Genomic DNA, 24,155 nt, shown 5'->3' with positions numbered 1-24,155 from the left:
CTGAATTGCAGACGCAAAAACACAGTCATGTACAGAAGGCCTTACCCAGAGTGCACCTGTAAAGGGCTATTCCGTATTCCTATCGGAGATATTTTTGGCAGATCTACTGCATGTGTCAAAAAGGTCAAGGTTTTATCTTTGGGGCTTAAAATACCAGGAAAATAGAGGTCCCTTGACCCTGTTTAGTATTCCAGAGAGGGAGTTATGAAATGCTCGGAGTTTCCACAACTGTCAAACTACAGTGGAGAGAACCACAGGCATGCACGGTCTCCTCCTCTCTGAAGGCGGAAAAGCAGTAGTGGAACCCCCACCTACCACATTTATGGCTTACTGCAAACTGATGTGGCCCTCTGACAAGAAAAGGTCCACTTGTGTCTAGGTGCTGGAGCTGCAGTGAGAGCTCTGACCAATCAAATTTAGCATTGCTCAGTATGTGAGGTCACATGATCACCAAATCAAAATTCTGTGAGGGCTGGGGGCCCAATCAGTGGCGTAGCTATAGGGGTCGCAGCGGTCAGAATTGCAACCAGGCCCCAAAGCCAGGGGGCCCGCGCCCCCTCGCAACACATCAATAAAAAGTTACTATGGTAACTCGGACCACGAGCCCGTTACTATTAGTAACTGACAGTACTTACCTTCCTAGTTCTGGAGCGCAGCGGAGGTCCTGACGTCGCAGAGCAGGTCGTCACAACGCTATGCGCCACGCGTGATCCTAGATAGAATCAGGACAGAACTTCTGCCGTGGCTGAAGAGGAGGGTAAGATTAATATCCCTGTCTGTTGAAGCCGATTGGCAGGGTCAGTCTCCTGGGAGCCAGCCAACCAGCTGTTTTAAAGGGGCCGCAGCACTCGTACTGCTTCCCCTTCATTCCGGTCACACTGTGAATCCGTGTCGGCGATTCAGTGTGAGCGAGTAAGGGAAATGAAGGGGGGAGCAGCACTCGTACAAGTGCTGTGCCCCTTTCAAAACAGCTGATTGACAAGCTCCCAGGAGACAGACCCCGACACATCAGCTATTGATGGCTGAGGATAGGCCATCAATGTTTAGGGACTGCACAACCCCTTTAAGCCTACGATGTAGCATGCTTAGAGGACCCATGAGACCGGATCACAGATTGTGTGATGCTGTCTGCTGGGCACTGTAACTAAGCAAATCACATGGTAGGCTTAGATACATGGCCCATGTGTGATCCTCTCTGAATGGCCCTGTATATAAGCCTACCACACGGTAGGTTTAGATACAGGGCCCCAGCACACCGTAATCTTATACTGTAAGATTACTGTCTGCTAGACCCTGTATCTAAGCCTACCTTGTGGTAGGCTTCGATATAGGGTCCCACAGACAGTATCACACATGGGCCCTGAATCTAAGCCTAACACATGTGTTGCTAATCAGTTTTTGTGTGTTTTCTTACAGGTTCTGTCATTAGACTACGTCAGATTCCAGGACTACTTCGATCACGGCTTTTTTTTATTATCAATAAAATGGTTAACGAGGATTGTTTTTTTTTTTTGTTATTTCATTCAAATATTTTTTCTGTCTTTGTGTTCTGTTTTAACTATATTACTACCACCTTAGTAATGGCCGCCGGCTGATTGACAGCGTCCATTGCTAAGGCAGGGCTTAGTGTTAGCCGGTGCAGAGGCTAACACTAACCCCATTACCTCCGTACACAGCGCCACCAGGGGTGCTGGAAAGAGCCGGGTAGGATCCAGTACTTGACCATGTGTAGTGCTGGCCGGGCAATGAGGCGACCGCATGCTGGTATTATCAGACTGGGAAAGGCCAGAAACAGTAGCCCTTCCCACACTGGTAATGCTAGGCGGCTGCTGCTTTATTGTATCTGGCTCCACCTCCAAACATCTGCCCATTGATTTCAATGGGAACACTCATGTCGTTCGAATGGGGCAGGTTTCTATGCAGCCGTTTGTAAAAAAAAAAAAAGTGCACGTTACTTCTTGAGCTGTCTTTCATTGTCTCAATAGAAAAAAAAAATCCAAAACCAGCTGTAAAAAAAGCGCTTGATGCATAAATAATGGCTGAAAATCAGGGGCTGTTTTCCCTTGAAAATAGCTTTGTATTTTTCCATTTGCCGTGTGAACATAGCCTTAGAAGGGAGGACAATTCAGAGAGACAAACCCCATGGTTTGTTGCAACTTATTTCTATCAATTATAGACGGATAATTTTTTTTTTTTTTAAAAACCCCCTCATGGCTCCAAAACCAGGAGTAGCTACACAGAAGAGATTTGCACCTCTTCTGTGTTTTGAACCCACTCCTGGTTTTGACTTTTAAATACTGATCCAAGAGTGACGTGTGAGGCCAACATCTGATGGGAGCACCTGTAGACTGGTGGAAAAAGCTCCATGGGTTAAGTAACAATTATGAGCTGTAGGGAAGTACATGTAGTTACAGAGAAACTATAGGTTAGCTGTACTTACACCCCCCCCCCACTCAGGAAAGCACATGTTCTTTGCTTCCCCCATGGCATTAAGTACTTTACAAAAGACCGTAGTTAAAAAAAAAAAAATAAAAAAAAAATATAATATATATCTTTTTTTGAAATTTAAGTTTCATAGTGGGAATTTGGGGAGCAGGGGAAATAAAAAAAATAAAAAGTATGCCAGGATAGTCTGGTTTACATAAACACACAATTAAAATGTTTACATTCATTCAAAAACTTGCTACAAGAAGTTGGCACAGCACCAAATCAGTCCGATCACGATAGGTTGGAGTATTTTAGACTTGCACAAAAATTACAAGACACTTTGAGAAAATATATTTATTTTTTTTTCAGCTTCACACCCCTACAGAGGGGGTGATAATAACACTGCACATTTTTTCTCACCATAAAAAATGGGTTTGGAAAAAAACATTTTGCTTTCAGAATGCTGCAGGCAAAGCCAGAGCGCTTCATCTTGTTTAAAACACCTCAGGCCTGAATTGCGGACTGCAGAAATAGTTGTAAAGCACTCTGCCCCCTGCTGAAAATTTGTGTTTCCCACTTCCTAACTTTAGTAATGAAAGTGTTAACTATGTGCTCAGATTCCAGGAATGAGCTGAGCAGGCAGCTCAGGGAATGAAGTCACCATTGTCAGCCGCTCCAGGACAGGAGGGAGCTGCCTAAATTTGGTCTGAGGAGTGTAGCACTTAAATATTCCTAGGATGGCAGGATTTCTAAGGCAAGACTGGAGCTCCAATAAGTTTACATTGTACTGATTTACAGTATTCCTGCATTATTTTTTTTCTAAGGGGAGTGGGGAGTTAAAAGATAAATAAATAAAATATACATAATTCAGATTCCAGCAAATTGGGTAATGGGTTTCTCCCAAAACAAAAAAAGGTTTTCCTACTGAGTGGAAACACTGCCCAAAAATATTGCCATATTCACAGGCTTTTAGTGTTGCACTCAAAATGGGCCTGGCCTTTATGATGATTATTGTAATTAGTCAGTAAAAATCATGGGTCGTGGTGGTACAGACCTACACTGGCAGCATACATGTGCCCTATGCAGTCAATTGTGAAGCCAGTGGTCTCTTGCATTATGCATCGAAACTCAAGCTACAATTGGATTTGCTGTGACAGCATTGGCTTGTGTGACTCAGTTAATATACAGACACTCCACCTCAAATTCTATAAATGTAATTAAATGGGCCTTCATTAAAGCAGGTGGAGCAAAGATGGACAGTCAGTTTACAAGCGGTGTTAGTGCAGGTGTAAAAATAGAACTGCATAGTAAGGAAGACCAGACATAGTCACAGGGGAGGAGAGCGAGGTCCAAGCGCCTGCCACAGACATAGGGAAAAAAAAATAATTATTCTACAATACTTTACAACATGAATGCAGAATAAAGCAACCAAAGTGTAATAATTTGGAATCCAACAAATATTAACCAGTGTACAGTCACAAATTAACAGCGTGAGTCATTGACATTTATACAGTGGAAAAGGATTTCAATCACACCAAAGTACAGATGAAGAGAACTTTTGTCACATAATGTACAAAATAAAAACCCTGAATGCAAAACACCATTAATATGTAAATGTGATGAAAAGACTCAGCTTAGGCCCTTCTGATAAAGTTAGGCTGGGGCTTAAAAAAAAAAAAAAAAAAAAAAAAAAGCTAGTCAAGAATTTCATTAGGCGTTTTCCAACCACTCAATACGTTACTACAAACAGAAATTTATCACAGCAATTTTCTGTAGTGAGAAATAGCCCTAACCCAATACACTCCTAATGGAAGGAGTTTTTTTATTTTATAGAGAGGGCTAAAGAGTCCAGGTCTAGCCCCAGTCTAAGAAGTTGTGTTTGACTGCACATCCACAGAAGAGTCATGATCCATAGTTGTAAAGCAGCAGATTTACAAGTGAAATTGCAGCAAACCAAAAAGATTATTTTAAAAACAATTTCTAAATAGCCAAAAGCTGCACCTGTATGGAATTCAAAAACCAGGTAAAAAATAACAAATATTCCAAATCATTTTATATAATAAGTTCAGGATGCATTTGCTTTGAATCAACTGGACCAAAGTCAAGCTTTAATCCAGTATGCAGAAAACACTCCTACCTCACAGAAACAAAATGTCAAATGAAGAGGCACATTAAAAAGAATTGTGGGGGTTCTGTTTTTTTTTTAGCTAGTGGTGTCAAACTGAACCCTTAAAGTTAGGGCCTGTTCACATCACCACTCATTTCCGTTCCGGGGTTCCGTCGGAGGGTTCCTTCGGGTGAACCCCGCAACGGAAAGTGAAACGGAAGCTGTGCTGTCAGTTTGTCACCATTGATCTCAATGGTGATGGAAACATGGCTAATGCTTTCCGTTCGTCACCATTCTGGCTGGTAGTAGACTACGCTATTGATTCCGTCGGAAAGCCGAGAACCAGCCGGAATGGTGACGAACGGAAACCATTAGCGATGTTTCTGTCACCATTGAGATCAATGGTGACTGAAACGGAAGCTGTGCTGTCAGTTTCACTTTCCGTTGCGGGGTTCACCAGACGGAACCCCGGAACGGAAATGAAGGGTGATGTGAACAGGCCCTTAGCAAATATCACGACTCCATACATTCTGTAAATCTAGCAGGTGCACAAACGTGGCTTTCATTGGAAATACTCGAAGGCTAAATGCACATGTTGCAGAATTTGGTGCAGAAAACCCCCATCAAAATTGCAGGTAATTCTGCACATAGTGTGTTTAGGTGCGGTTTTAACATTTAGATGTGGAAGACGTTTTTTTTTAAGCTGGTCAGATACAATTCGCAAGCGGAAATGCAAGATAAATGGACAGGCTACAAATTTTACAATACGCACCATAGGTCAATTTGTGCAAAAACGTGTAGATGAGATTTCTTGAAATCTAATTTACTTTGCTGGTACTGCATTATGCCACAGATTTGCTGCACAAAAATACGCATGGCAAACCTGCACGTATACACATTGTTCATTTGGCATTAGGGTATGTGCACACACAAAATCTGAAAACACAAAGCGGTTTTCAAGGGAAAACAGCTCCTGATTGACTCTATAGAAAAACAGCTCCAAAAAGGGACATGCACTTTTTCGCAGGCTTTTTTTTTTTTTTACGCAGCCGTTTTTTCCTATTGAAATCAATGGTCAGATGTTTGGAGGTGTTCGGCTTCCGATTTTTCAGACCCTAAGGGTGTAATCATACGCTGTGGTTTTGAGACGCAGCTGAAGACTGCATGCAATTTTAAAGTTTGCAGGAAACCCCAAAAATGTTTTCGGCTGCACAGAAAAAAAAAAAAAAAAAAAAAAAAGGCAAAACCTAAGAGGTACTTTTACACGGGCCAATACTGGCTGGAACGAGCATGAGCACCCTTTGTGCTTCCGGATTACTGCTCATAAGCTCCATTCATAAAGAAGATAATACCATCGGTCATCCCTATGCATTTACATAATGCCAGCAGTGTTTACACAGGTAAATGTGCTGTCGACTAGCAACAATTTTATTTTTTTGCCACTTAAAAGACCCAATTAGCCGATGAGCGAGCGTTTGCATGTTCATCAGCTGATAGCCACATGTAAACTTGGCATCTATGATAGTGAACGAGCAGTCAAATGCTTGTTTGCCTGATCATTGGTCATGTACAAGGGCCTCAAACAAAAAAAAAAAAAAACCTGGGATCTTCTTTTATCAAGATCATAATAGACAAAAACCCCTTCTATATTGCCCACTGCAGTGGTCACCTAGTCTTCCAAAACCTCTAATTTGCAAGTCTGCCTAGATCCATGACATTTCACCTCCTGGATGGAAAATCCACTGCTACATGTGAACATACCTCAATTGTTTCCTAGTCTACAACACTAGGGAGGGTAATTAGTAGCATTAAAAAGAAACTATTCAAAAAAAAAGTATACAGCGGGGCTCATTCTAGTAAGCGCTGTTTAGTGTCTAAGACACCACTATACTAGTGGTTGAGCAATATTGATAGTTTAAAAAAACAAAAAAAAAAAAAAACACCTTAAAGGGTAATTACACATGTATGTTCCAATAGGGGCAGGAAGAGCTCCTTCGGCTACATGCACACGTTTCAGAATTTGATGCTGAAAATCTACATCAAAACTGCAGGTAAAAAAGACAATTCCATGATTTTAGGTGCAGTTTTTGCAATTTGAGACGGAAATCGGTCTGGTTTTTATTCTGTGGAGTCTTAATATAAACTTGTCAGATGCAATTCTGAGACTGGAACGCAAGATAAATGGACATGCTGCAAGTTTTAAAACCTGAACCACAGGTCAATTTGTGTGAAAAAAAACTGTATTAGGCTATGTTCACACAGTTTTTTGCAGGCGGAATTGGTCTCAAAATTCCGTTTGGAAGTTTGAGGCAGATTTTCCTCTCCCTGCACGCCGATATTCACTGAGTTTTTCGCCCGTGGCCATTGAGCGCCGCAGGCATAAAACTCCGTGAAATACGCTTGCTCTGCCTCCCATTGAAGACAATGGGAGGTCAGAGGTGTAAACGGCCGAAGATAGGGCATGTCGCTTCTTAGACATACACTGAGGATTTGCTGCAGAAAAAAAATCTGTGTAGAAAACCTGCACACAATATGCATAGTGTGCTTGTGGCCTTAGAGTTCTAGCACATGGATTTCCTGCTGCATTACACAAGTTAGCGATGGTCAGATGACATTAAAGTGGTTCTCTGGGCACGGGGCTGTTTTTCATACGGATTACCAATACTAATGATCGATCATATACTGATGACCTGTGTGGGTCAGGCACCCAGACCGATCAGCTGTTCTGACTGCCTCCAGGCACCGGATGTTATGCAGTGGCATATGTCTGTACAGAGCTACCTGCTTCCAAGTATAGCGGCCATGCTGCAACTCTGCTCCTACTCACTTTAATAGGAGCAAAGCTGCATTACTGTGACCGGAGCCATTGCTTACAAAACCCCCCCCACCAATCATATACTGGCGACCTATCTGGTGGTTAGGTCATGGATACGAAAAACCGCCCAGTGCCTCGGACATCCCCTTTAGGGCTAAGGGGTCGGTGTAGCCACCGCCTGCAGTGAGATATAAACGGTTGTCTGATGCATACACAGGACAACAGCTGGCTGTCCTACTATTGAAATATCTCACTCAGTCTAGCCTTCGTATCATTCGTTTAAGAAGTCCATATGTAATTTTGCTCTGAGCATTCAGAACTGTGCAATATAATTTGTCAGGTTGTCCAGAAGACATGGTCTCAGCTGCTGTATTGAGCCATACAAACCTTGCCAGCCTGCCACAACAATGCCCTGGGAATGCAGTCACTGGCCCGATACTAAAATCCAAACTATTAAAAAAATAAAAATAAACCACTAAACAGGGGCATTCACAGCACATGATAAATAAGACGCCTCTGAAGCAGCTAAAAGTCACTGCATTAGTATTGAACATTTGTATTCAGCTCTTAGGTTTCTACTGTAGTAGATTCTGTTATTGTGTAATGGTAGATTTGCTTACTGAATTAAGTTTGACCTTTCATAAACTGCAATTTCGTCCTCACTTTAGACATTGTTCGTAAAAATACCACTATAGTCATCTACAGAATTTTTGGCAAACAGGATATAACCTTGAGCAAGATACTGGGCATGATGATTTTAAAATTCCATTCAACTAGGTTGACCAGATATACAAAAGTTATTGCAAAGGCTTATTTACACAGCCTTATTAGTTTCATTTGCCAAATCCAGGATTGGGTCTCAGAGGGGAAAAAAAACAAAACCCCAACAACCCCTATAAAGCCAGATTCAGTTTTTTGGCAGACCACAAATATGGCAGTGTAAGCAAGCCTTTAGTTGGGGGATATATGTTATAGCACCAAACTACGTAAATCCAGTAGATCTTCAATATGGGGGTATATGAAAACAAAACTGAGCATTGAAAAAACCCAAAAAAAACAAACAAAAACATACTATAAGAAAAAAAAAAAAAAAAAAAAAAGATTGTTGGAGTGATCTGCATTAAGATGTTATGTAATGCTGAAAGCAAGAACAAATGGTTCCTATAATTCAAGAGTTGAACCAGTCAAGCTTTACAGGCACTTAAGAGTTGACTCCTACACTTTGGTCCAAACACCCAATATTTACACAGGTTCTAAAGCCTGCATCAGTATGAAGTTAGGAGAGGAAAAAATAAAATAAAAAAAAAAGGCAGCAAACTTAGAATACTAATGGTGGTCCTTCTACAGAAAAGTGTTGATTCTAGTCCTTTTAATATCCCGAGGTGAGATCAAAGACAACCAGTCACTTCTTGCTCGGTTTAGAAGTTGGAAGGTCTAGGTGGGTCAGTGATCTAGCCGAAAGTCAGTTGCAGCAGGGAAGCCAAGTCTGATAGGAGTGGCTGCATGACACAACAGGCTGGACAGGAGTAAGATAGTAACTATTGTAATTACCATCACTCATGAAGGTGGCAGGCTGGTAGTAGCAGGTGAAGTTTGGGATGGCAGGGATAGGATTCTGTTCAGATAACACCTGTATAGCCAAAGAGGCAATGAGCGTGAGAGTCTGGCGGCGCTCGTGTCCCATTAAGCACACGGTGCTTTCATTTACTACATTGTGAAGAGTCATTAGGTAGTCATAACGCTTATCCTCCATCCCCACAAAGTGGTCCTGCAGATAGCACTTAAGTTTCCTCAACTGCTCACGTATGTCTGGAAAGTCTATGAAGTACCGTGAACACATGTACCTCTGCATAGTTTTCATATCCACTTCGGACTTCGGTCTAAAGCCACGCACAAGCAAGTTGCAGTACTTTAGAAGACCCCCACCCCTGATTTCTTCTGGGTTTCGCGTGGCAATTATTCGATTACGCAAGTGGTCCATAGCGTCCTCAAAGTCTCCATACATGCTCTCTCCAGTCACAGTTGGATGAAAGCTCTGGGACATTGGAGTCTCTGAACTGTGACTGAACACAAGCATTGAATCCAGCAGGATTTGGAAGGAGTCCACACTGAACTCAAACTGTCGCCTTAGAGTGTCAACAAATTTCAGCTCAATGTTTTTCCCATTATTGTTGGATAAGGAGATTAAGCTCCAGCGGTCATTTTCAGTACAAACCTTAACCAGTTTCTGGACATAAGCTTCTTTTAAAGTCATAGGTGTAATCTTCTTCTTATTGACCCCTATCGGCAGGAAGTCCAGGAGACAATCCAGTACAGCATGCTTTACCACCTGAAACGCATCCGGACCTTTCAAATCCACCATAAATATGAGGTCCAAGTCCTTGTAGCCCAGACCACTATCTTCATGAAGCACATGACTTGCAGCAGAACCATTCAGCTTCACCTTGTGAACCAGAATACCATTTTGCTCTAGACGACGCTGGACTATCTGCAGGAGACAGAGATAACAGTTTACCATCATAAATTTAGGAGGACAGGGGGAAAAACAAAAAACAAAAATACCCACACCTAGAATTTTACATGCAGACAAGTATGCCTTTCAGTAAAGGTTCCAGACTAAACCAGTCTGGTGTTCTGCATGCTCAGCTGATCTCCATGCTCTAGCATGTTTAAGGATACAACTCTCCTCTCGGAGTCTGTCAAGCTTCCAAGCTTTGATCCAGCCAGTGTTTCTAGTTTTAATCCATTATCTGCAATACCCTCCCATTCAGCTTTAGGTTATGCAACCCTCCTCAGATACTTCAGCCATATTTAACCCCTTAATGACCAGCCGATTTTAGACCTTAATGACCAAGCCATTTTTTATGTTTTTCCATCGTCGCATTCCAAGAGCTATAACTCTTTTATTTTTGCGTCTACATAGCTGTATAAGGTCTTGTTTTTTACGGGACAAGTTGTACTTTTTAATAGCACCATTTTGGGGGACATATTTATTGATTAACTTTTATGAACTTTTTTTTTTTGGGGGGGGGGGGGGGGGGGGGAATAGAAAAAAACCTGAAATTTCGCCACACTTTTTGTCTTAAATCAACGGCGTTTACCGTGTGATATAAATAACACCATAACTTTATTCAGTGGGTTGTTACAATTGCAACGATGCCAAATTTGTATAGTTTTTGTATGTTTTACTACTTTTACACAGTTCATTTTTTCGCCGATGCGGTTGTATGAGGGCTTTTTTTTTGCGGGAAGACTTGTAGTTTTTATTGGTACCATTTTTGAGTAGATGCGACTTTTTGATCACTTTTTATAACATTTTTTTAAAGTCAGGATTCACAGAAAACAGCAAATTTTCCATAGTTTGTTATTACATTTTTTACGGCGTTCACCGTGCGGGTTAAATAATGTTATAGATTTATAGTCGGGGTCGTTACGGACGCGGCGATACCAAATATGTGTAACTTTATTTTGTTTTTTAATAGTAAAGCATTGTGTAAGGGGAAAAGCTGGGTTTTTCATTTTTTTTTCATTAACTTTATTAAACTTTTTTTTTTTTACTAGTCCCACTAGGGGACTTTAATATGCGATTCTCCAATCGCTATTGTAATACACTGCAATACGTTTGTATTGCAGTGTATTACTGCCTGTCCGTTTAAAACAGCCAGGCATCTGCTAGGTCATGCCTCCGGCATGATCTAGCAGGCAGTCGCTCCAGGCAGACCTGGGGGCCTTTATTAGGCCCCCGGCTGCCATTAGAGACAGACACTCGGCGATCGTATCGCCGGGTGTCGGTGGGGGAGAGAGGGAGCTCCCTCCCTCTCTCCAAAACCACTCAGATACGGTGCACGCTATTGCGCACCGCATCTGAAGGGTTAAACGGGTGCTAATATCGATCTCACCCGGCAGAGCAGGGACGCCCCCAGCTGCCTCTAGCAGCTGAGAGTAGGGAGATTTGACACTCCCTGCTCTGTTTACTTTATCCTGATGCAGTGCCGTAAAAAGGCACATGCATCAGAATAAAGCCCGTTAGTGGCCGCCGTTAAAAGGCGTATTGGCGGTCACTAACGGGTTATTAATAAACTTTAAACGCATAAAATGCTTGTTAGGAAGCAAACCCATGTTCAAAATGAAGTTACCAAGGATGAAGATTAAGGGATTTACCAATAAGATATGAAGCATTTTCCACGTATACAGTGACAGGTGTGGTCTAATATGGACGCACAGGAGGCTCTCTGGTGAAGACAGCTGATCACTACAGTAGTGACTTTAGGGGTCTCCGGCAGATACACGGGTATCAGCTCACCACCGGATTAGCTAAAGCATTAGAGGTTGTCCATTCACATCAACAAAGTCATGATCAGTCACGTGTCATTTAGTGAAAAGTCGATGCTACTATGTGTGGAGTAGACCAGTACTTTAACAAAGTGGAGTTTGAGGCATTTCTGGCACATCCATTTCAGCATGGCAAGGAATAGGACACATTTTTACATTTGCTTAAGATATCAGAAATCATTTTAGTACTCAAAAATCCAAGAGACACCAGTATCAACTTCTGGGCACATTGGGTCTACCAGGGGCTGGTCAAACACCAGGCTCCAGAGAGCCAATCAAAATCAGGGAGAACGGATCTAAAAATTGTATGGACTGAAAATTATTCTGCAATGCTGTAATGATATGAAGACGGCTGGTGAGCAATTGTTTGGGTGACAAATGGTTAGGGCACATTTGTTACAGCATATAAAAAGAAGGTCTTAACTAGGACAAAAGCTCTTACGTAAGTATTTAATGACCGTCCATGCTAAATACCCGAGAACAGCTCAACCAGGGGGAGCTGGTTTGTAGGGTGACATCGCACAAACACTCAGGGTAAAGTACTCCCATGTATGAAGAGTAGAAATTCCTTGCAGGCTAGAAAGCATGCTCATTAAATGACATTTATCAGTAGCAAGTCATACACTTACCTGCGAGACTGGTTTCTAGCAGGCATGTTTATTAGTTATATTTACCATAAGAAAAACACCCAGTCACACCAAATCTGCATGGAGGCTTCCTTGTATTGGCTTCATCGTTCAGGAATAGATTGTAAACTCTGCCCAGTTTAGACATATCCAGCAAATTAAACACCTTTAATCAATTCATACAAGACTGGCATTTATCTACCCTCACCTTGCCCAACAGCTGAAACAGCAAAACGCCAACAAGGGTGGAAATTCGCACCACACCCTATGCTCCGAGTTGTCTTCTACATATCACAACATACCAAAATCGGAGTTAGGAAGCTATAGGGAGAGGACAGACATTTCACATCTATGAGATGATTGCAAACATATAGTTGCTGCAATAAGATGTACAACACCAAAATAGAAAAATTTTTACCCTTAAATCTTATGGCATTGCAGTCTAGGGTTTTAACCTGCAGAAATCTTAACCTATTAACAATCGACATAACGGTCACAGCCAGAAGTAGAGCGGGCTCAGGAGCGGTTCCCACTTCATACACTGCAGGTGTCTGGTGTGTATTACAGCTGACCCCGAGCTCTAAGGCCTTATTCAGACGAACGTATGATACGTCCGTGCAACACGCGTGATTTTCAGGCGCCTCGCACGGACCTATGTCAATGGGGCCGTTCAGACTGCCCACGATTTTCACGCAGCGTATGTCCGCTGTGTAAAACTCACGACATGTCCTATATTTGACTGTTTTTGCGCATCACACACCCATTGAATCAATGGGTGCGTGAAAACTGTGCACGGAAGCACTTCGTGCTTTTCTGTTTACAAACATAGTGTCGTAATGGCGGCTGCGTGAAAATCACGCAGCATATGCTGCTGACACACGGAGCGGTTATGGACCTTTTGCGCCCGCAAAATGCCATGTTTCTTGCGCGCGCAAAAAGCACACGCTCATGTGAAGCCGGCCTAATGGTCAGGATCGGCAAAGACTGAGCCCTGCCTTTTGACCACAGCATCTAAGCCATTACAAAGAGGGGAGAACCTCCTCACGCAATCAGGCGTGTCAATGGTGGTTATTGCAGCCTGATGAAAGCACTAAGACTAGGCAATTAATCGAAAGACGACCAAAACAAAAACATTCAGTGCAAAATAACCAAACTAATGCGCAAGATGTCGGTAATTATAGGCAGCAAAGTCCTTTTGTCTCACCCGGTCATTACTAACTGTATACTATACAATCAGAATTGATAATTGGATAGCATACATACCTCCCAAAAGCCCCATATCCAGTGGGACAGTCCTGGATTATGGGTGGTGTGCCACTGTCCTGGTTTACACTATCTGCATCCTCAGGACAGTTGGCTCCCTGCTCCGCCATTGAAGCCATTAGATGTCATTGCACCTGTCTGTGCCAAGCCACACATCCCACTATAGGAGGAGATCCCTTGACAAGTCTACTCTGGTCTGTGCTAACCGGGCTAAGGGGGGAAATTGTACTGTGGGAAGCTCTATGGGAGCATGATCCTGTTTGGGCTGAAGCTCTAAACCTTCTGTATACTAGTAAAATACAGCAGGCTCATGGGGTAATCTAGTAATTCAATGGTGTGGCAAGCAAACAGGGTGCATTGCCTAAACAATAATTCAAATAGAGGTTACAGGTTTAGCTAACTGATTTTGATCACAATCACCCAGTCCTAGAAGGCCCCCAGGTCTGAAATCTTGGTGCTCCTATTAAAGCACTGCCAGGGGTTAATAGAAGTTGGTATAAAAAAAGATTTAAAAAAAATTATGGCTCTTGGAAGGTAAAAGTGAAGACATGTCAACTAGCCTGGTCCTTAAAGGTTTAAAGTGATCAGACACTATAATCCCTTGGCACTGCAACTACTTTTTCGTTTTTTATCCCCGCCTTCCAAAAACCACAGCTTAATTTTCCATGGACATAGCCGTATGTGGGCTAATTGTTTGAGTTTTTTGTTTTAATGGCACCATTTGTACTGGGAAACAGAAAAATTCTTTGCAGCGTGAAACAAAACAAGATTCCTCCAATGGTTTTGTTGTTACGGCATTAACATGTAGAGAGAATCTGTCACTAGTTCATTAATTCCCTATCTCACCTATTGTAATAGGAGTTGTGATTCTAATAACTAGAGTAATTTTTTCTTTTCAAAAACACTTGCAAAGTTATGAGCATTTCTAAATGTTAATTTGGCTATACTTGCCAAATAGGAGGCGACTTCGCTCTGGGTGGTGTAATGTTTTCTCCATGACTGTCCAATCATACAGCTTCTCCCCCTTCCCTGCCCAGCAACACAGCCTGATTTAGTATACAGCTTCCATTCCAGACAGTTTTCAACTCCAGTTTGTTAAAAAACTAAAAACTGATCCTTGTGCCATATGAAAGAGCAGAAGCTCATCTTTCATATAACAGCAGAAACACAGTTCTAGGTGGTCCACAACCAGATATAGCTATTTGAAGTGATCCCCCTTCCCTACAGCCTCAGTCTGTCACACTGTGTGAAGCAGCTTCATGCTGATAGGACAGCGTCAGACTGACTGTAGCTCCACCTCAGGACAATCGCTGGTGTTGGACACCCATTTGTCTAGTATGGCTTTATTTGCACATTTAGAAAAAAAAAAAAAAAAAAAAAAAAAGCTCAGGACTGTTAAAATAAATGTTTTGGGACTCTATTTTCACTAGCATTATCAGTGTCACCGTGCGGATTAGATTAGCTAGGAGATTGGGCATTACTAAACCAGTGACAGCTCCTCTTTAAATAAAACACTAGTATTTCCCCTGGCAATCTAGCACTGTTGCTCCGGCAGCACTCCCAGTGATTGGCTGCAGCGGTCACATGATGTCTTCATGTAAACAGGGGGCTCAGCAGTAACTAATTGCATTCCTGGCATCATGGCACCCATTGCTGAGCATTTATGCCAGGAATACAACACATGACCACTGAGCCCTCTAATTTGCTGCAGAAGTAACATGCCGCCAGCTTGTAAATCACCGCGAGTGCCACCAGAACAAGAGGAGAAAGGATATTAGAGTAATGCTTGTTCTTTTTAGTCTATGTCGTTTGCAGCCAGAAGTTTAGGAACCCATGTAACCTTTAGTAGGAGGAGATAGATGACAGACCTGTGAATCTTCATGAGGCCGTCCATGATAACCTATCAAAATCACCCCCCTCTTTCTAATGGCTTAGACACCATGGCAGATATTAACCACTGCATTTAAGTGGCTAAAAACAGCTGGTACGAGTCATCTCAGATGCCAGCCATTGAAGTGAGGTGTCTAAAACATACAGCTGAGACCAGAGTATGGAGCTGGCTCAGCCCAGTGAGCCCGCTCTACTTCTTGGTGGCGGATGTAGTTGTAGCGATTTGGACAACCCTTGCTGACATGTTAGAAGAAGGGTTCCTTGACAAAAAGCAGCTCTTAGGGTCTCCAATTGGGACCCTCAGTAAACAGCTCTAATCGGTGTTGGAATCTGGCTATAAATAATGAATTTTACTGCAGCGTCACTACAGGTCAAAGTATGTATTACATAGTGCCCATTGACATTACTAGGTGGTCTGTGTAACTCAGGAGATAACCAGTCCTCCAGAAAAAAAATGCTGTTTGTAACTGCTCCCCACACCAAGATGACCCTGCCCCCCTTATTAACGCAGAACTCGAATATGGTATATGAAGATGGGTTTTCCAAGCTAGACAACCCCTTCTAAGTTGAAGCAGCAGTGATTCTCAGAAGTAATGACAATAGTGAGACAGTCACGAATGGGCCAATATCCCTCAAAAGAAACGGGAAGGCTGTTATGCCTTATTCACACGACAGAATCCGAGTGTCGGCCGATAAAAACGGCTGTTTTTCCTGGCCGTTTGGCATCCGTTCCGATTCCATTCCGGGCCGTTTTGCAGTTTAACGGCCGATTTTGACACGTTTTGCATCCGTTTTTTTCCCTGTCTGTTTTAAAATCGGATGAATTTCATTTAAATTTGTTGCCAAAACACTTCCCTCTGTAGATAATGCCACCCAGCCCCCTGCAGGTAATGCCACCCAGCCCCCCCCTTCCAGGAGAAGTCACTGACTTCAATATCCATATATGGACGGTAGTCAGCGGAATCCAATCCCCGGCCGGGGATTGGGGATTCCGACTCCTACAGGGAGCAAAAAAAGACCCTCCTCCTATGAACTCTGCACTGTGAGGAGAAGGAGAGAGAGAGCGCGCGAGCGATGGAAGACACGGGCGTCATTCGGGACACATTCCGGTGATGGGCGTTTATTACCAGGCCCCATAGACTTCTATGGGAGCCGGGCGGCAGGGTAAACGGCTGAAAATAGGGCATGCCCCATTTTTGGACGGCCAGGTTCCCCAGGCCGTCAAACAAAACAAAACCACTGTGAATAGCCTCATTAGGGGTCTATTGTTCCTACTGCAGCTGTGTGAAAGCAGTTTTATGAACGGCCGTCGGCCGGGAAACCCTGTCGTGTGAATAAGGGCTCAATGGTTATATGGAGAATTGGGTAATGGAGGCTTTAGTTTTTGAATAGCCAACGCAAGAAAGCAATTTGTTTAATATACATGCATTAATCTTTTATGCACCCTAATGACTACAACAAGGGCATCTCTGATAAACGCCTGAACAATGTATAGTTTCCTTGTTATAAAGCTGCAAATTTTAAGTTGCTGCAACTTGCATGAGTCAGTGGCTAACACATGTAGGCAGAATGCCAAATGTTAGTGCCAAACAAGAGGTGTGTCCATTAAGATCATCAAAATTACATAAAATAATGAGCTTCGTCTGTCAAGGTGCTCCGCTCCCTGGCTTCTGGGACTTAATATAACATGTTTACAACTGCAACAAGCCTGCCTCGGGAAGTTTTAGCTGGAGAAACGGTCGTTTAGTTATGGTGTTTTCCAACAAATTGTACTGTTCATGTCTTATCGAGCACATAAAGTACACTTCCACAATGCAGGAAGATAAAGGGAACCGCTACATTGACTTCTCCAAGAGCTAATTGGCAGGAGTTACAATTAAGGAGATTGAAGTGTGGGCTTCACAGGTACTTTGCCAAATCAAATAAAGGCACACAAAGCCCGGTTACTGACAATAGAAGCCAAAAGCAAAGTGAAAGATACTACTGATGGATCTCTGGTCTGTGAAGACTAATTTTTGATGACCACTCCAAGGCAATGACAAGACATTCAGAATGCAGTCATCTGAAACAACTAATGTATGGCTAGCTTAAAGAGAACCCCTCACCTGCCCATACAAGTTCAGCCGAGTGCACCATGTAATAGGCAGTGCTGCAAACCTTGTCTCACTTTACATTTTTCCTTTCCCCCTCTGTTATTTAGATATCAGGTGCCAAATATGACTGCACCGATATGTAAATAACCCCTGAACTGTTAGAGGCGAGTAAATGGCATGGGGGCACGTTACTTTCATTGTGACACTGACCAACCAGCTACGGACAGGGTCACAGCGGCTTGTGCTCTCTCTCGAGCAGTCTTGTCATCTCTTGTCAGACAGTGTTGGAGAGAATGCACAGCTCCGCCACAGACCAGAAGGTGAAGTATTCCGTTCCGTGGCAGTGGGAGCATAGTTGGCAACGGGGAAGTGCACGCACTCTCTTCAGCTCTCAGCAGGCAAGGACGACAAGACTGATCTCTCGTGAGATCACTCTTGTCCTCATCTGCCGAGAGCTGAAGAGAGAGCATGTGCATAGCTCAGACACCGCTGCAGACGATACTCCCGCTGCCACGGAACAGAAAAATTCACATTCTTCTCCTCCGTTCTGTGGTGGCGCCGTTTATGCACGCATCTGTGCTCTCCAGCTCTTGTCAGACAGTGAAGGAAAAACTGATCTCGTGAGAGGGATCACACAGCACAAGCAGCTGTGACACTGTAGCTGATTGGACAGTGTCACAGAAATAGTAACATGCCCCCATGCCATTTACACACCCCATTGACAGTTCAGGGGGTTATTTACATGGGCAGGTGAAAGGTTCTCTTTCAGACTATTCTTTGCGAAGCTTTAAAAAGATTCCATATGTGACAGGTTATTTCACCCAACTAAAACCTGGTATGTACAGATTCCACTTGCATGACTTGTGTGTACAAGTAAATCTCATGACAAATGGCATATAGTTGCGGTTTAATAACTAAATGAGAAGAGCTTCAGATTTTATCTATACAACTCATAGCCCCAGATGAATAGTTGGGTAGGAGATCCTTGTAAGTGCCAGAAGTTTCGTGTCACTTGCAAGGTAGCTCAGGGTGTGGAAGAAAACATTGTACAGACAATATACAGTATGAAGTGGTGACTAACAATTACAGATAGTTACTCCTTTCTAGTGCACGGAATTATTTTCACACCCAATAGCTGTAAGTCCACCTAGCCATTTAAAAATATCTGCAGTCTAAACATCCAATATTAACTTTAAAGAGTAACTAAAAACTTTCAGAAAATTTCTGAAGTTTTGATCGGTGTGGATCTGAGCCCTGAGAACTCCGCTGATCGCCAAAATAAAGCGGCAGAAACTCAGAAATCAGAGCACTTTGTGTAAGCGCCCATAGACTTTCTATTGAGCCCGTAAACCAACTGCTCGTGACAAGACGATCCGAAACCAAGCGCCTCAGCACTCACCCAAGCACTTCTGCCGCTTAGTTTTAGCAATTGGTGTATTGGTGCAAATCTCAGTGCTTGGACCCTCACCGAGAAAAGCTACTGACATGTCACTATGACATGCCAGAAGTTTAGCTTAGTTACTCTTTTCATGACCCAAATTTGTAGTGCAACACAAGATTACCTGACACCTAGATGTCTACAAAGCCTACTGTTCTGGTAGTGGTGAGAAAATAAAAATAGTAAGAAAAAAAGTTGTTCAGACTGTAAATTTGTTGGTGGGAAAACCCCCATAATAAACTTGCATTATTAAAGAGGAACAGTCAGCTCTCTTGACCTATTTTAGTAAATCCTTCAATTTCCCATAATTCAACATTCCTACAGCTCCATTTCTCAGAACTCTGAATTGTGCCATTCCAGTTATTCCTTTTAGAAATTAATGAATAAATTGAGTGCTCAATCAGTTGGACGGTAGGGATATGTGCCCCTTTGACTATGGAAATGGTAAAAACCCAACTGTCAATTTATACATTTCTAGGAAGAACAGAGGGATGGCACACTGCAGAGTTGAACTGGTTAACTGAACTGCAAGGTCTGATTCTAGCGCTTTTCCTCCCCCTGGACCCCCTCCATTTGAGATTTGGCCCACTATTTTGTTGACTCCCTATATGTGAATGTGCTGTAGTTAGCCAACAGGGTGGAGCTAGCTTCCGTGCCTCTGATGCTGACCAATCAGCATGAGGGTAGTTCATGCCGTTGACCAACAGCAAACTTAACATACAGGGAACAAGCACAACAGTGGGCAAGTAGGAAAAATACAAAACCCTGCTGGAATCAGGGAGACCGCCCTATTCAGATCAGTAAACCATCAACATATGACAGGTCTTTAAATATTGTTCTCATGAGGTTTTTTCCCCCCAGTCAAAGCTAGTACTGGATCCTAAATCCAGAATAGTATAAGGACTTCCTCTCCCAGTTTTGTATCTGAGACTTGTTTTGGGACCAAGACTGCACTGTGTGAACAAGGCCCTAAATGGGTTGTCTAGTTTTATAGCGGTGTCCTGCTCAGGAGCTCCATCTACCAGGTCAGAGTAGTGGAGAGCAGCTACAAAGGGTTTCCTGCTCTGGAGGATTCAGTACATCCACACACCATGGATTTCACTGGGAATAGTCGAACGCGTCATCTCTCCTGTGGTGGCTCTGCAATGAAATTAAACACTTGTGGGATCTGGTCGTCAGGGGGACACAAATACTATAAAGCAGAACACAAGTCTCCTAGGCCAGGATAACAGTGATCAAATTAGCAATAAAGGAGCTCTAGCCAGAGAGTTAGTCAACATGCCAGATAGTGGAATTGACTGGCAAAAGGAAAAGGTGAAATGGTAACAACTGAGGATATACTGAAGTCCTGCACACAGCCTGGGTTACGGCTATAGGTTGTGCAGAGGTAACTAGTATCCAGGCCCTAGTGCTGCACTAACAATACCAGTATTACAAATGGCACGTGGTAGGTAGAGGGGGTCCTGTTACTTGAAGCCCCCAGCCTCAATTCAAAACTTGTGAAGGCCCCCCCTCCCCCTTTGTTACCTACCATGTGCCATTACACCAATACTCTACCATGCCAGTCACAAGAGTGCCTGGTTAGCAAGGGCTTACTGGATCTATTTAGCGCAAGGGCATTTATGGATCCACCTTGGCTTTCTTCAGAAACTCCATCTGGGAGTCTCAATCCAATGAAAGAGCCAGCCAAGCATAGAGAGCGGGTCTAGAACTCCAGTGACAGCTGTCGTTCATAGTGGTTTTTCTGGGTGACAACTCAATGTTCGATCTCTGCCTTGGTCATCTGGGCTTCTATCGATAGGATGCTGATCTGTTCGGCGTGAACAACTTTCCAGTGACTGCACCAGACCAAAATAGAACAATTAAAATAAAACAGGTCAACTTTTCCACAGATATCAGTCCTTGGTAGAGGCCTCACCTGTGCTCAAGTAAACTAAAGGGCACCTAAAAATCAACCTATGGCTATCCAAGTTCTGTAGTGTAGAGCCAGCCCTACACATCGGCCTTAGGGATCACGCACACGACTGTAGCAGTGTGCACGGCCGTGATTGGTGGCTCGGGTGGCTGCGGCGTGTCATCCGCAGGCTGTCTGCAAAATACTGGCCGTTCACATTCATTTCAATGAGCCTGGACCACAAAATGCAGCCGTAATAAGACATGTCCTATCTATTTTGAAGTCCAGGCAATGCACAGAGCGTGGAAACCACGGTCACGTGCATGGGCCCATAGAAACAAATGGGACCGCAAGTCACCTGGAGATTTGTGGGTGAATTGCAGCCGCAAAAACACGTTTGTGTGCATGGGGCCTTACATTGTAGCGGATAACGAGCCATTACACTACTGCAGTCACTAGTTTTTATAGCACTGACATTTGAGTCACTTCTACTGGGGTAACACTCCCCAGCTCAGGCATATACTAGCGACCGTGTCATAGGAATCCAACTGCAGCAGGTTTCTGGAAATACACCCCCAGGGAGAACCATTACAGGTCAAATACAAGCTGAAGAGGAAAGCATGCCAAGCAGAGACACGTAACTTCTACAAGTAGCAGATGAGTTCACAACTCAGAGGCTCATATGTTCTATGTTAAAGTGCTGATGTTGCCTACATGCAATGCTTTCCTGCCCAGCAGACTGAAAACAGAATTGAAGTCAATGGGATCACTTTTGACAACCCCATCAGACTATTTGGGACACTTGATAGGAGAGCCTGAATAGACCCTAAAATGCCAACTCATACACGCACTAAGCAGCCGGTCTTCTACAAGCTTCATCTAGTCTGGGTTCAGAGATGGAAAATATTTTTTTTTAAGGTTGAAGCCACTTTTCTGTTGTGGGCAATAAGAGATCTCACCCAAAAAAAAACAAACAAAAAAACAAAACTCAAGACAGACCTGGTTCAAGTTTGGCTGAGCCACAAAGATTAATTATAAGGAAGACGGTAATCATGGGGTTAAGAATTTTTCTTGACTCCATCAGTCCAAGTTGAAATCATTGCCTGGAGATACTTTGATAGTCTTTCCAGCCTAAAGTAGATAGAACTAAAGTCAACCCTTATTCAGATCCTTCTGTCAAGAACCCACATGGTGTTTGGTCCACGGCACTGATCAAAACCACGGGCCAGAAATGGAGCCAAGCCAAATAGTCTGACACGTGAAGATCATGGCTATACTGTACTAGAAACTCTACAGCATCATCAAGATCAGAAGCTGGCAGCCGGCCAGCAGCCTATACAGTGTCTCAGCACAATTTACTCCCATTGCAACAGTGACCTAGAGATAGCCATGTTACCGCATGGGGTGAGGGACAAGCAGATGTGACATTCAGTGCTGGACCCATAGAGGACATGCTGGAACCAGGCGGTAGTGGGCTAGGCCAGAATGCAGATAAGAATTCAGCAAAGCTAGATCTAGTCCTTGCAAGGACCAAATGGAAGGGGGCGATATTTAGATAAGAGTTGGATAGGTTAAAGATGGTGGTAAAGGGTTTTCTATACTGGGTTAGTTATCCCAGCGAACAATAGATGACATCCAGCTGTAAAGCATGCGGCATGTCAGGTACCCGCAGATCCCCTCGTTACTGGGCTACAGAGGAAAGTTCTCTTTCAGCTCGCACTACTGTGGGCTCCATAGAGCGGAGCGTTGTGTAACAGTCCGCACAGCGCCTGAGCCAGCACATTCATTCCTGCAGATGACGGTTAGGAGCTGGCGTCCAGCCAGCAGCCCTAGTGTACGACCCGAGCTATACGTTAAGGATATAGTGTAACCGGCGAGAGGCGACCTTTACACCACGTGTGTGACAGGAGAAGCCGTCCTCCAGCACGCTGCCTGCCAGACTGACTCAGCGGGAAGGCATGCACTCACTGGGCAGCCTGTCACTTATCACACACCCAACATGGAGGGCTCCCCGCGCAGAGCCAGCAGGACCGCTGCCTTACCTGTACTAGGTGCCGTGGTTGGCATGACAGAGTTGGGAAGTTCCCGCGGCCGTGGATGGGCACACTCTCCCTCAGGATGGCGTCCAACCGGCGTACCTGCTGCCACGTGAGGACGCTGAAGCGGGGAGACGACAGCGGGGAGTCGGCCGGTGGCTGAGAGGACATGGCTGGTGCGTCTTACTTTCAGAGGTCTCCACAAGCCTTCAGTGAGGAATGGCTATTTCCAGAGATACAGCTTAGCAGTTACAGAAGCGGCTCAGCAACAGGTCCTGCAGCAGAATACGCAGCCGGGCTAAAAACGAGAACGCAGCTCAATAAAACAGTCTCTATAAAAGGAGGCAGAACATTAAAAGGTCAGGCCGCTCCAGTGAGGATGTCAGGGTCCTGGCTGAGTGGGGCGGGTCACTGGATGCAGGCCGCACAGATAAGATGATAGCACTGACAGCTGGAGAACCCACTGAGCAACACCCCGGCTCCGGTCTTTTCTTATATACCCAGCCCAGCTTCACGCTGGTTGGACGAGAGACATGTCATTCATCTACCGCCTTTCTACTATAGTCTATGATTGGAGCAAAGAAACAGTGTCACTATGTGCCCGTCCAAACTACCCTGCGTCTGAAGCTCACTATAACTGGACAGCTGCCAACCATACTTCAAGCTCATTGGTGGGCAATTTAGCGTCTCCCATTAGAAAGGAATCCCGAATTTGATTGGTGGAAAGAAATGCCTGTTCATTTAAAGGGAAAATTGCTTGACATTTCTTTTGGCGTGGTAGAAAATAACGCGTGAAGGAAAATCAAGACCAGGAGAAAATACGATCCGTACAACGTGCTGAAGAGCACAGCCAGAACATTTGATTCTTCTGTAGGACGTTTTTTTTGTTTTTTTTTAAGAACGTCACATTGTATCTTGTCGGTCTGAGAGCCTTGTGAGGGCCGATCACTCACGCTGTAAAGTGAATGAAGTTTTTCCCATTATTCTTCAATGGCAGTTTGTATACGGATGTATGACAGCTATATATATATATATATATATATATATATATATATATATATATATATATATATATATAGTTGTGCATACGTCAGTATCAGGGCCATCCTTAGGATAGATGGTGCCCGTGCAAAATTATCTTTCGGCGCCCCACCCCCATCATGAAAAAAAGCCCCATAAAAGAAATATAATGCCCCACCACAGTATGATGCCCCTTTAGTGCCCTCCATACAGT

At 43.7% G+C, this 24,155-nt stretch overlaps 1 protein-coding gene across 1 annotated transcript; it reads right to left on the bottom strand.

The window, feature by feature from the left end:
• Positions 1–8,549: 8,549 nt before the first annotated feature.
• Positions 8,550–23,430, bottom strand: TENT5B (terminal nucleotidyltransferase 5B). Its single transcript, XM_075850568.1, has 2 exons — positions 22,928–23,430; positions 8,550–9,837 (listed from the first exon to the last, which is right to left on the bottom strand). Exons 1-2 carry the CDS (start codon positions 23,090–23,092, stop codon positions 8,812–8,814), a joined length of 1,191 nt encoding a protein of 396 aa, XP_075706683.1. The 5' UTR covers positions 23,093–23,430; the 3' UTR covers positions 8,550–8,811.
• Between the last annotated feature and the right edge of the window lie 725 nt (positions 23,431–24,155).

The sequence above is a fragment of the Rhinoderma darwinii genome, chromosome 2 (genome assembly GCF_050947455.1).
Source record: "Rhinoderma darwinii isolate aRhiDar2 chromosome 2, aRhiDar2.hap1, whole genome shotgun sequence".
Classification (NCBI taxonomy): Eukaryota; Metazoa; Chordata; class Amphibia; order Anura; family Rhinodermatidae; genus Rhinoderma; species Rhinoderma darwinii.
The sequence above is the reverse complement of the archived record's forward strand: the minus strand, read 5'-3'. Positions and strand labels throughout refer to the sequence as shown.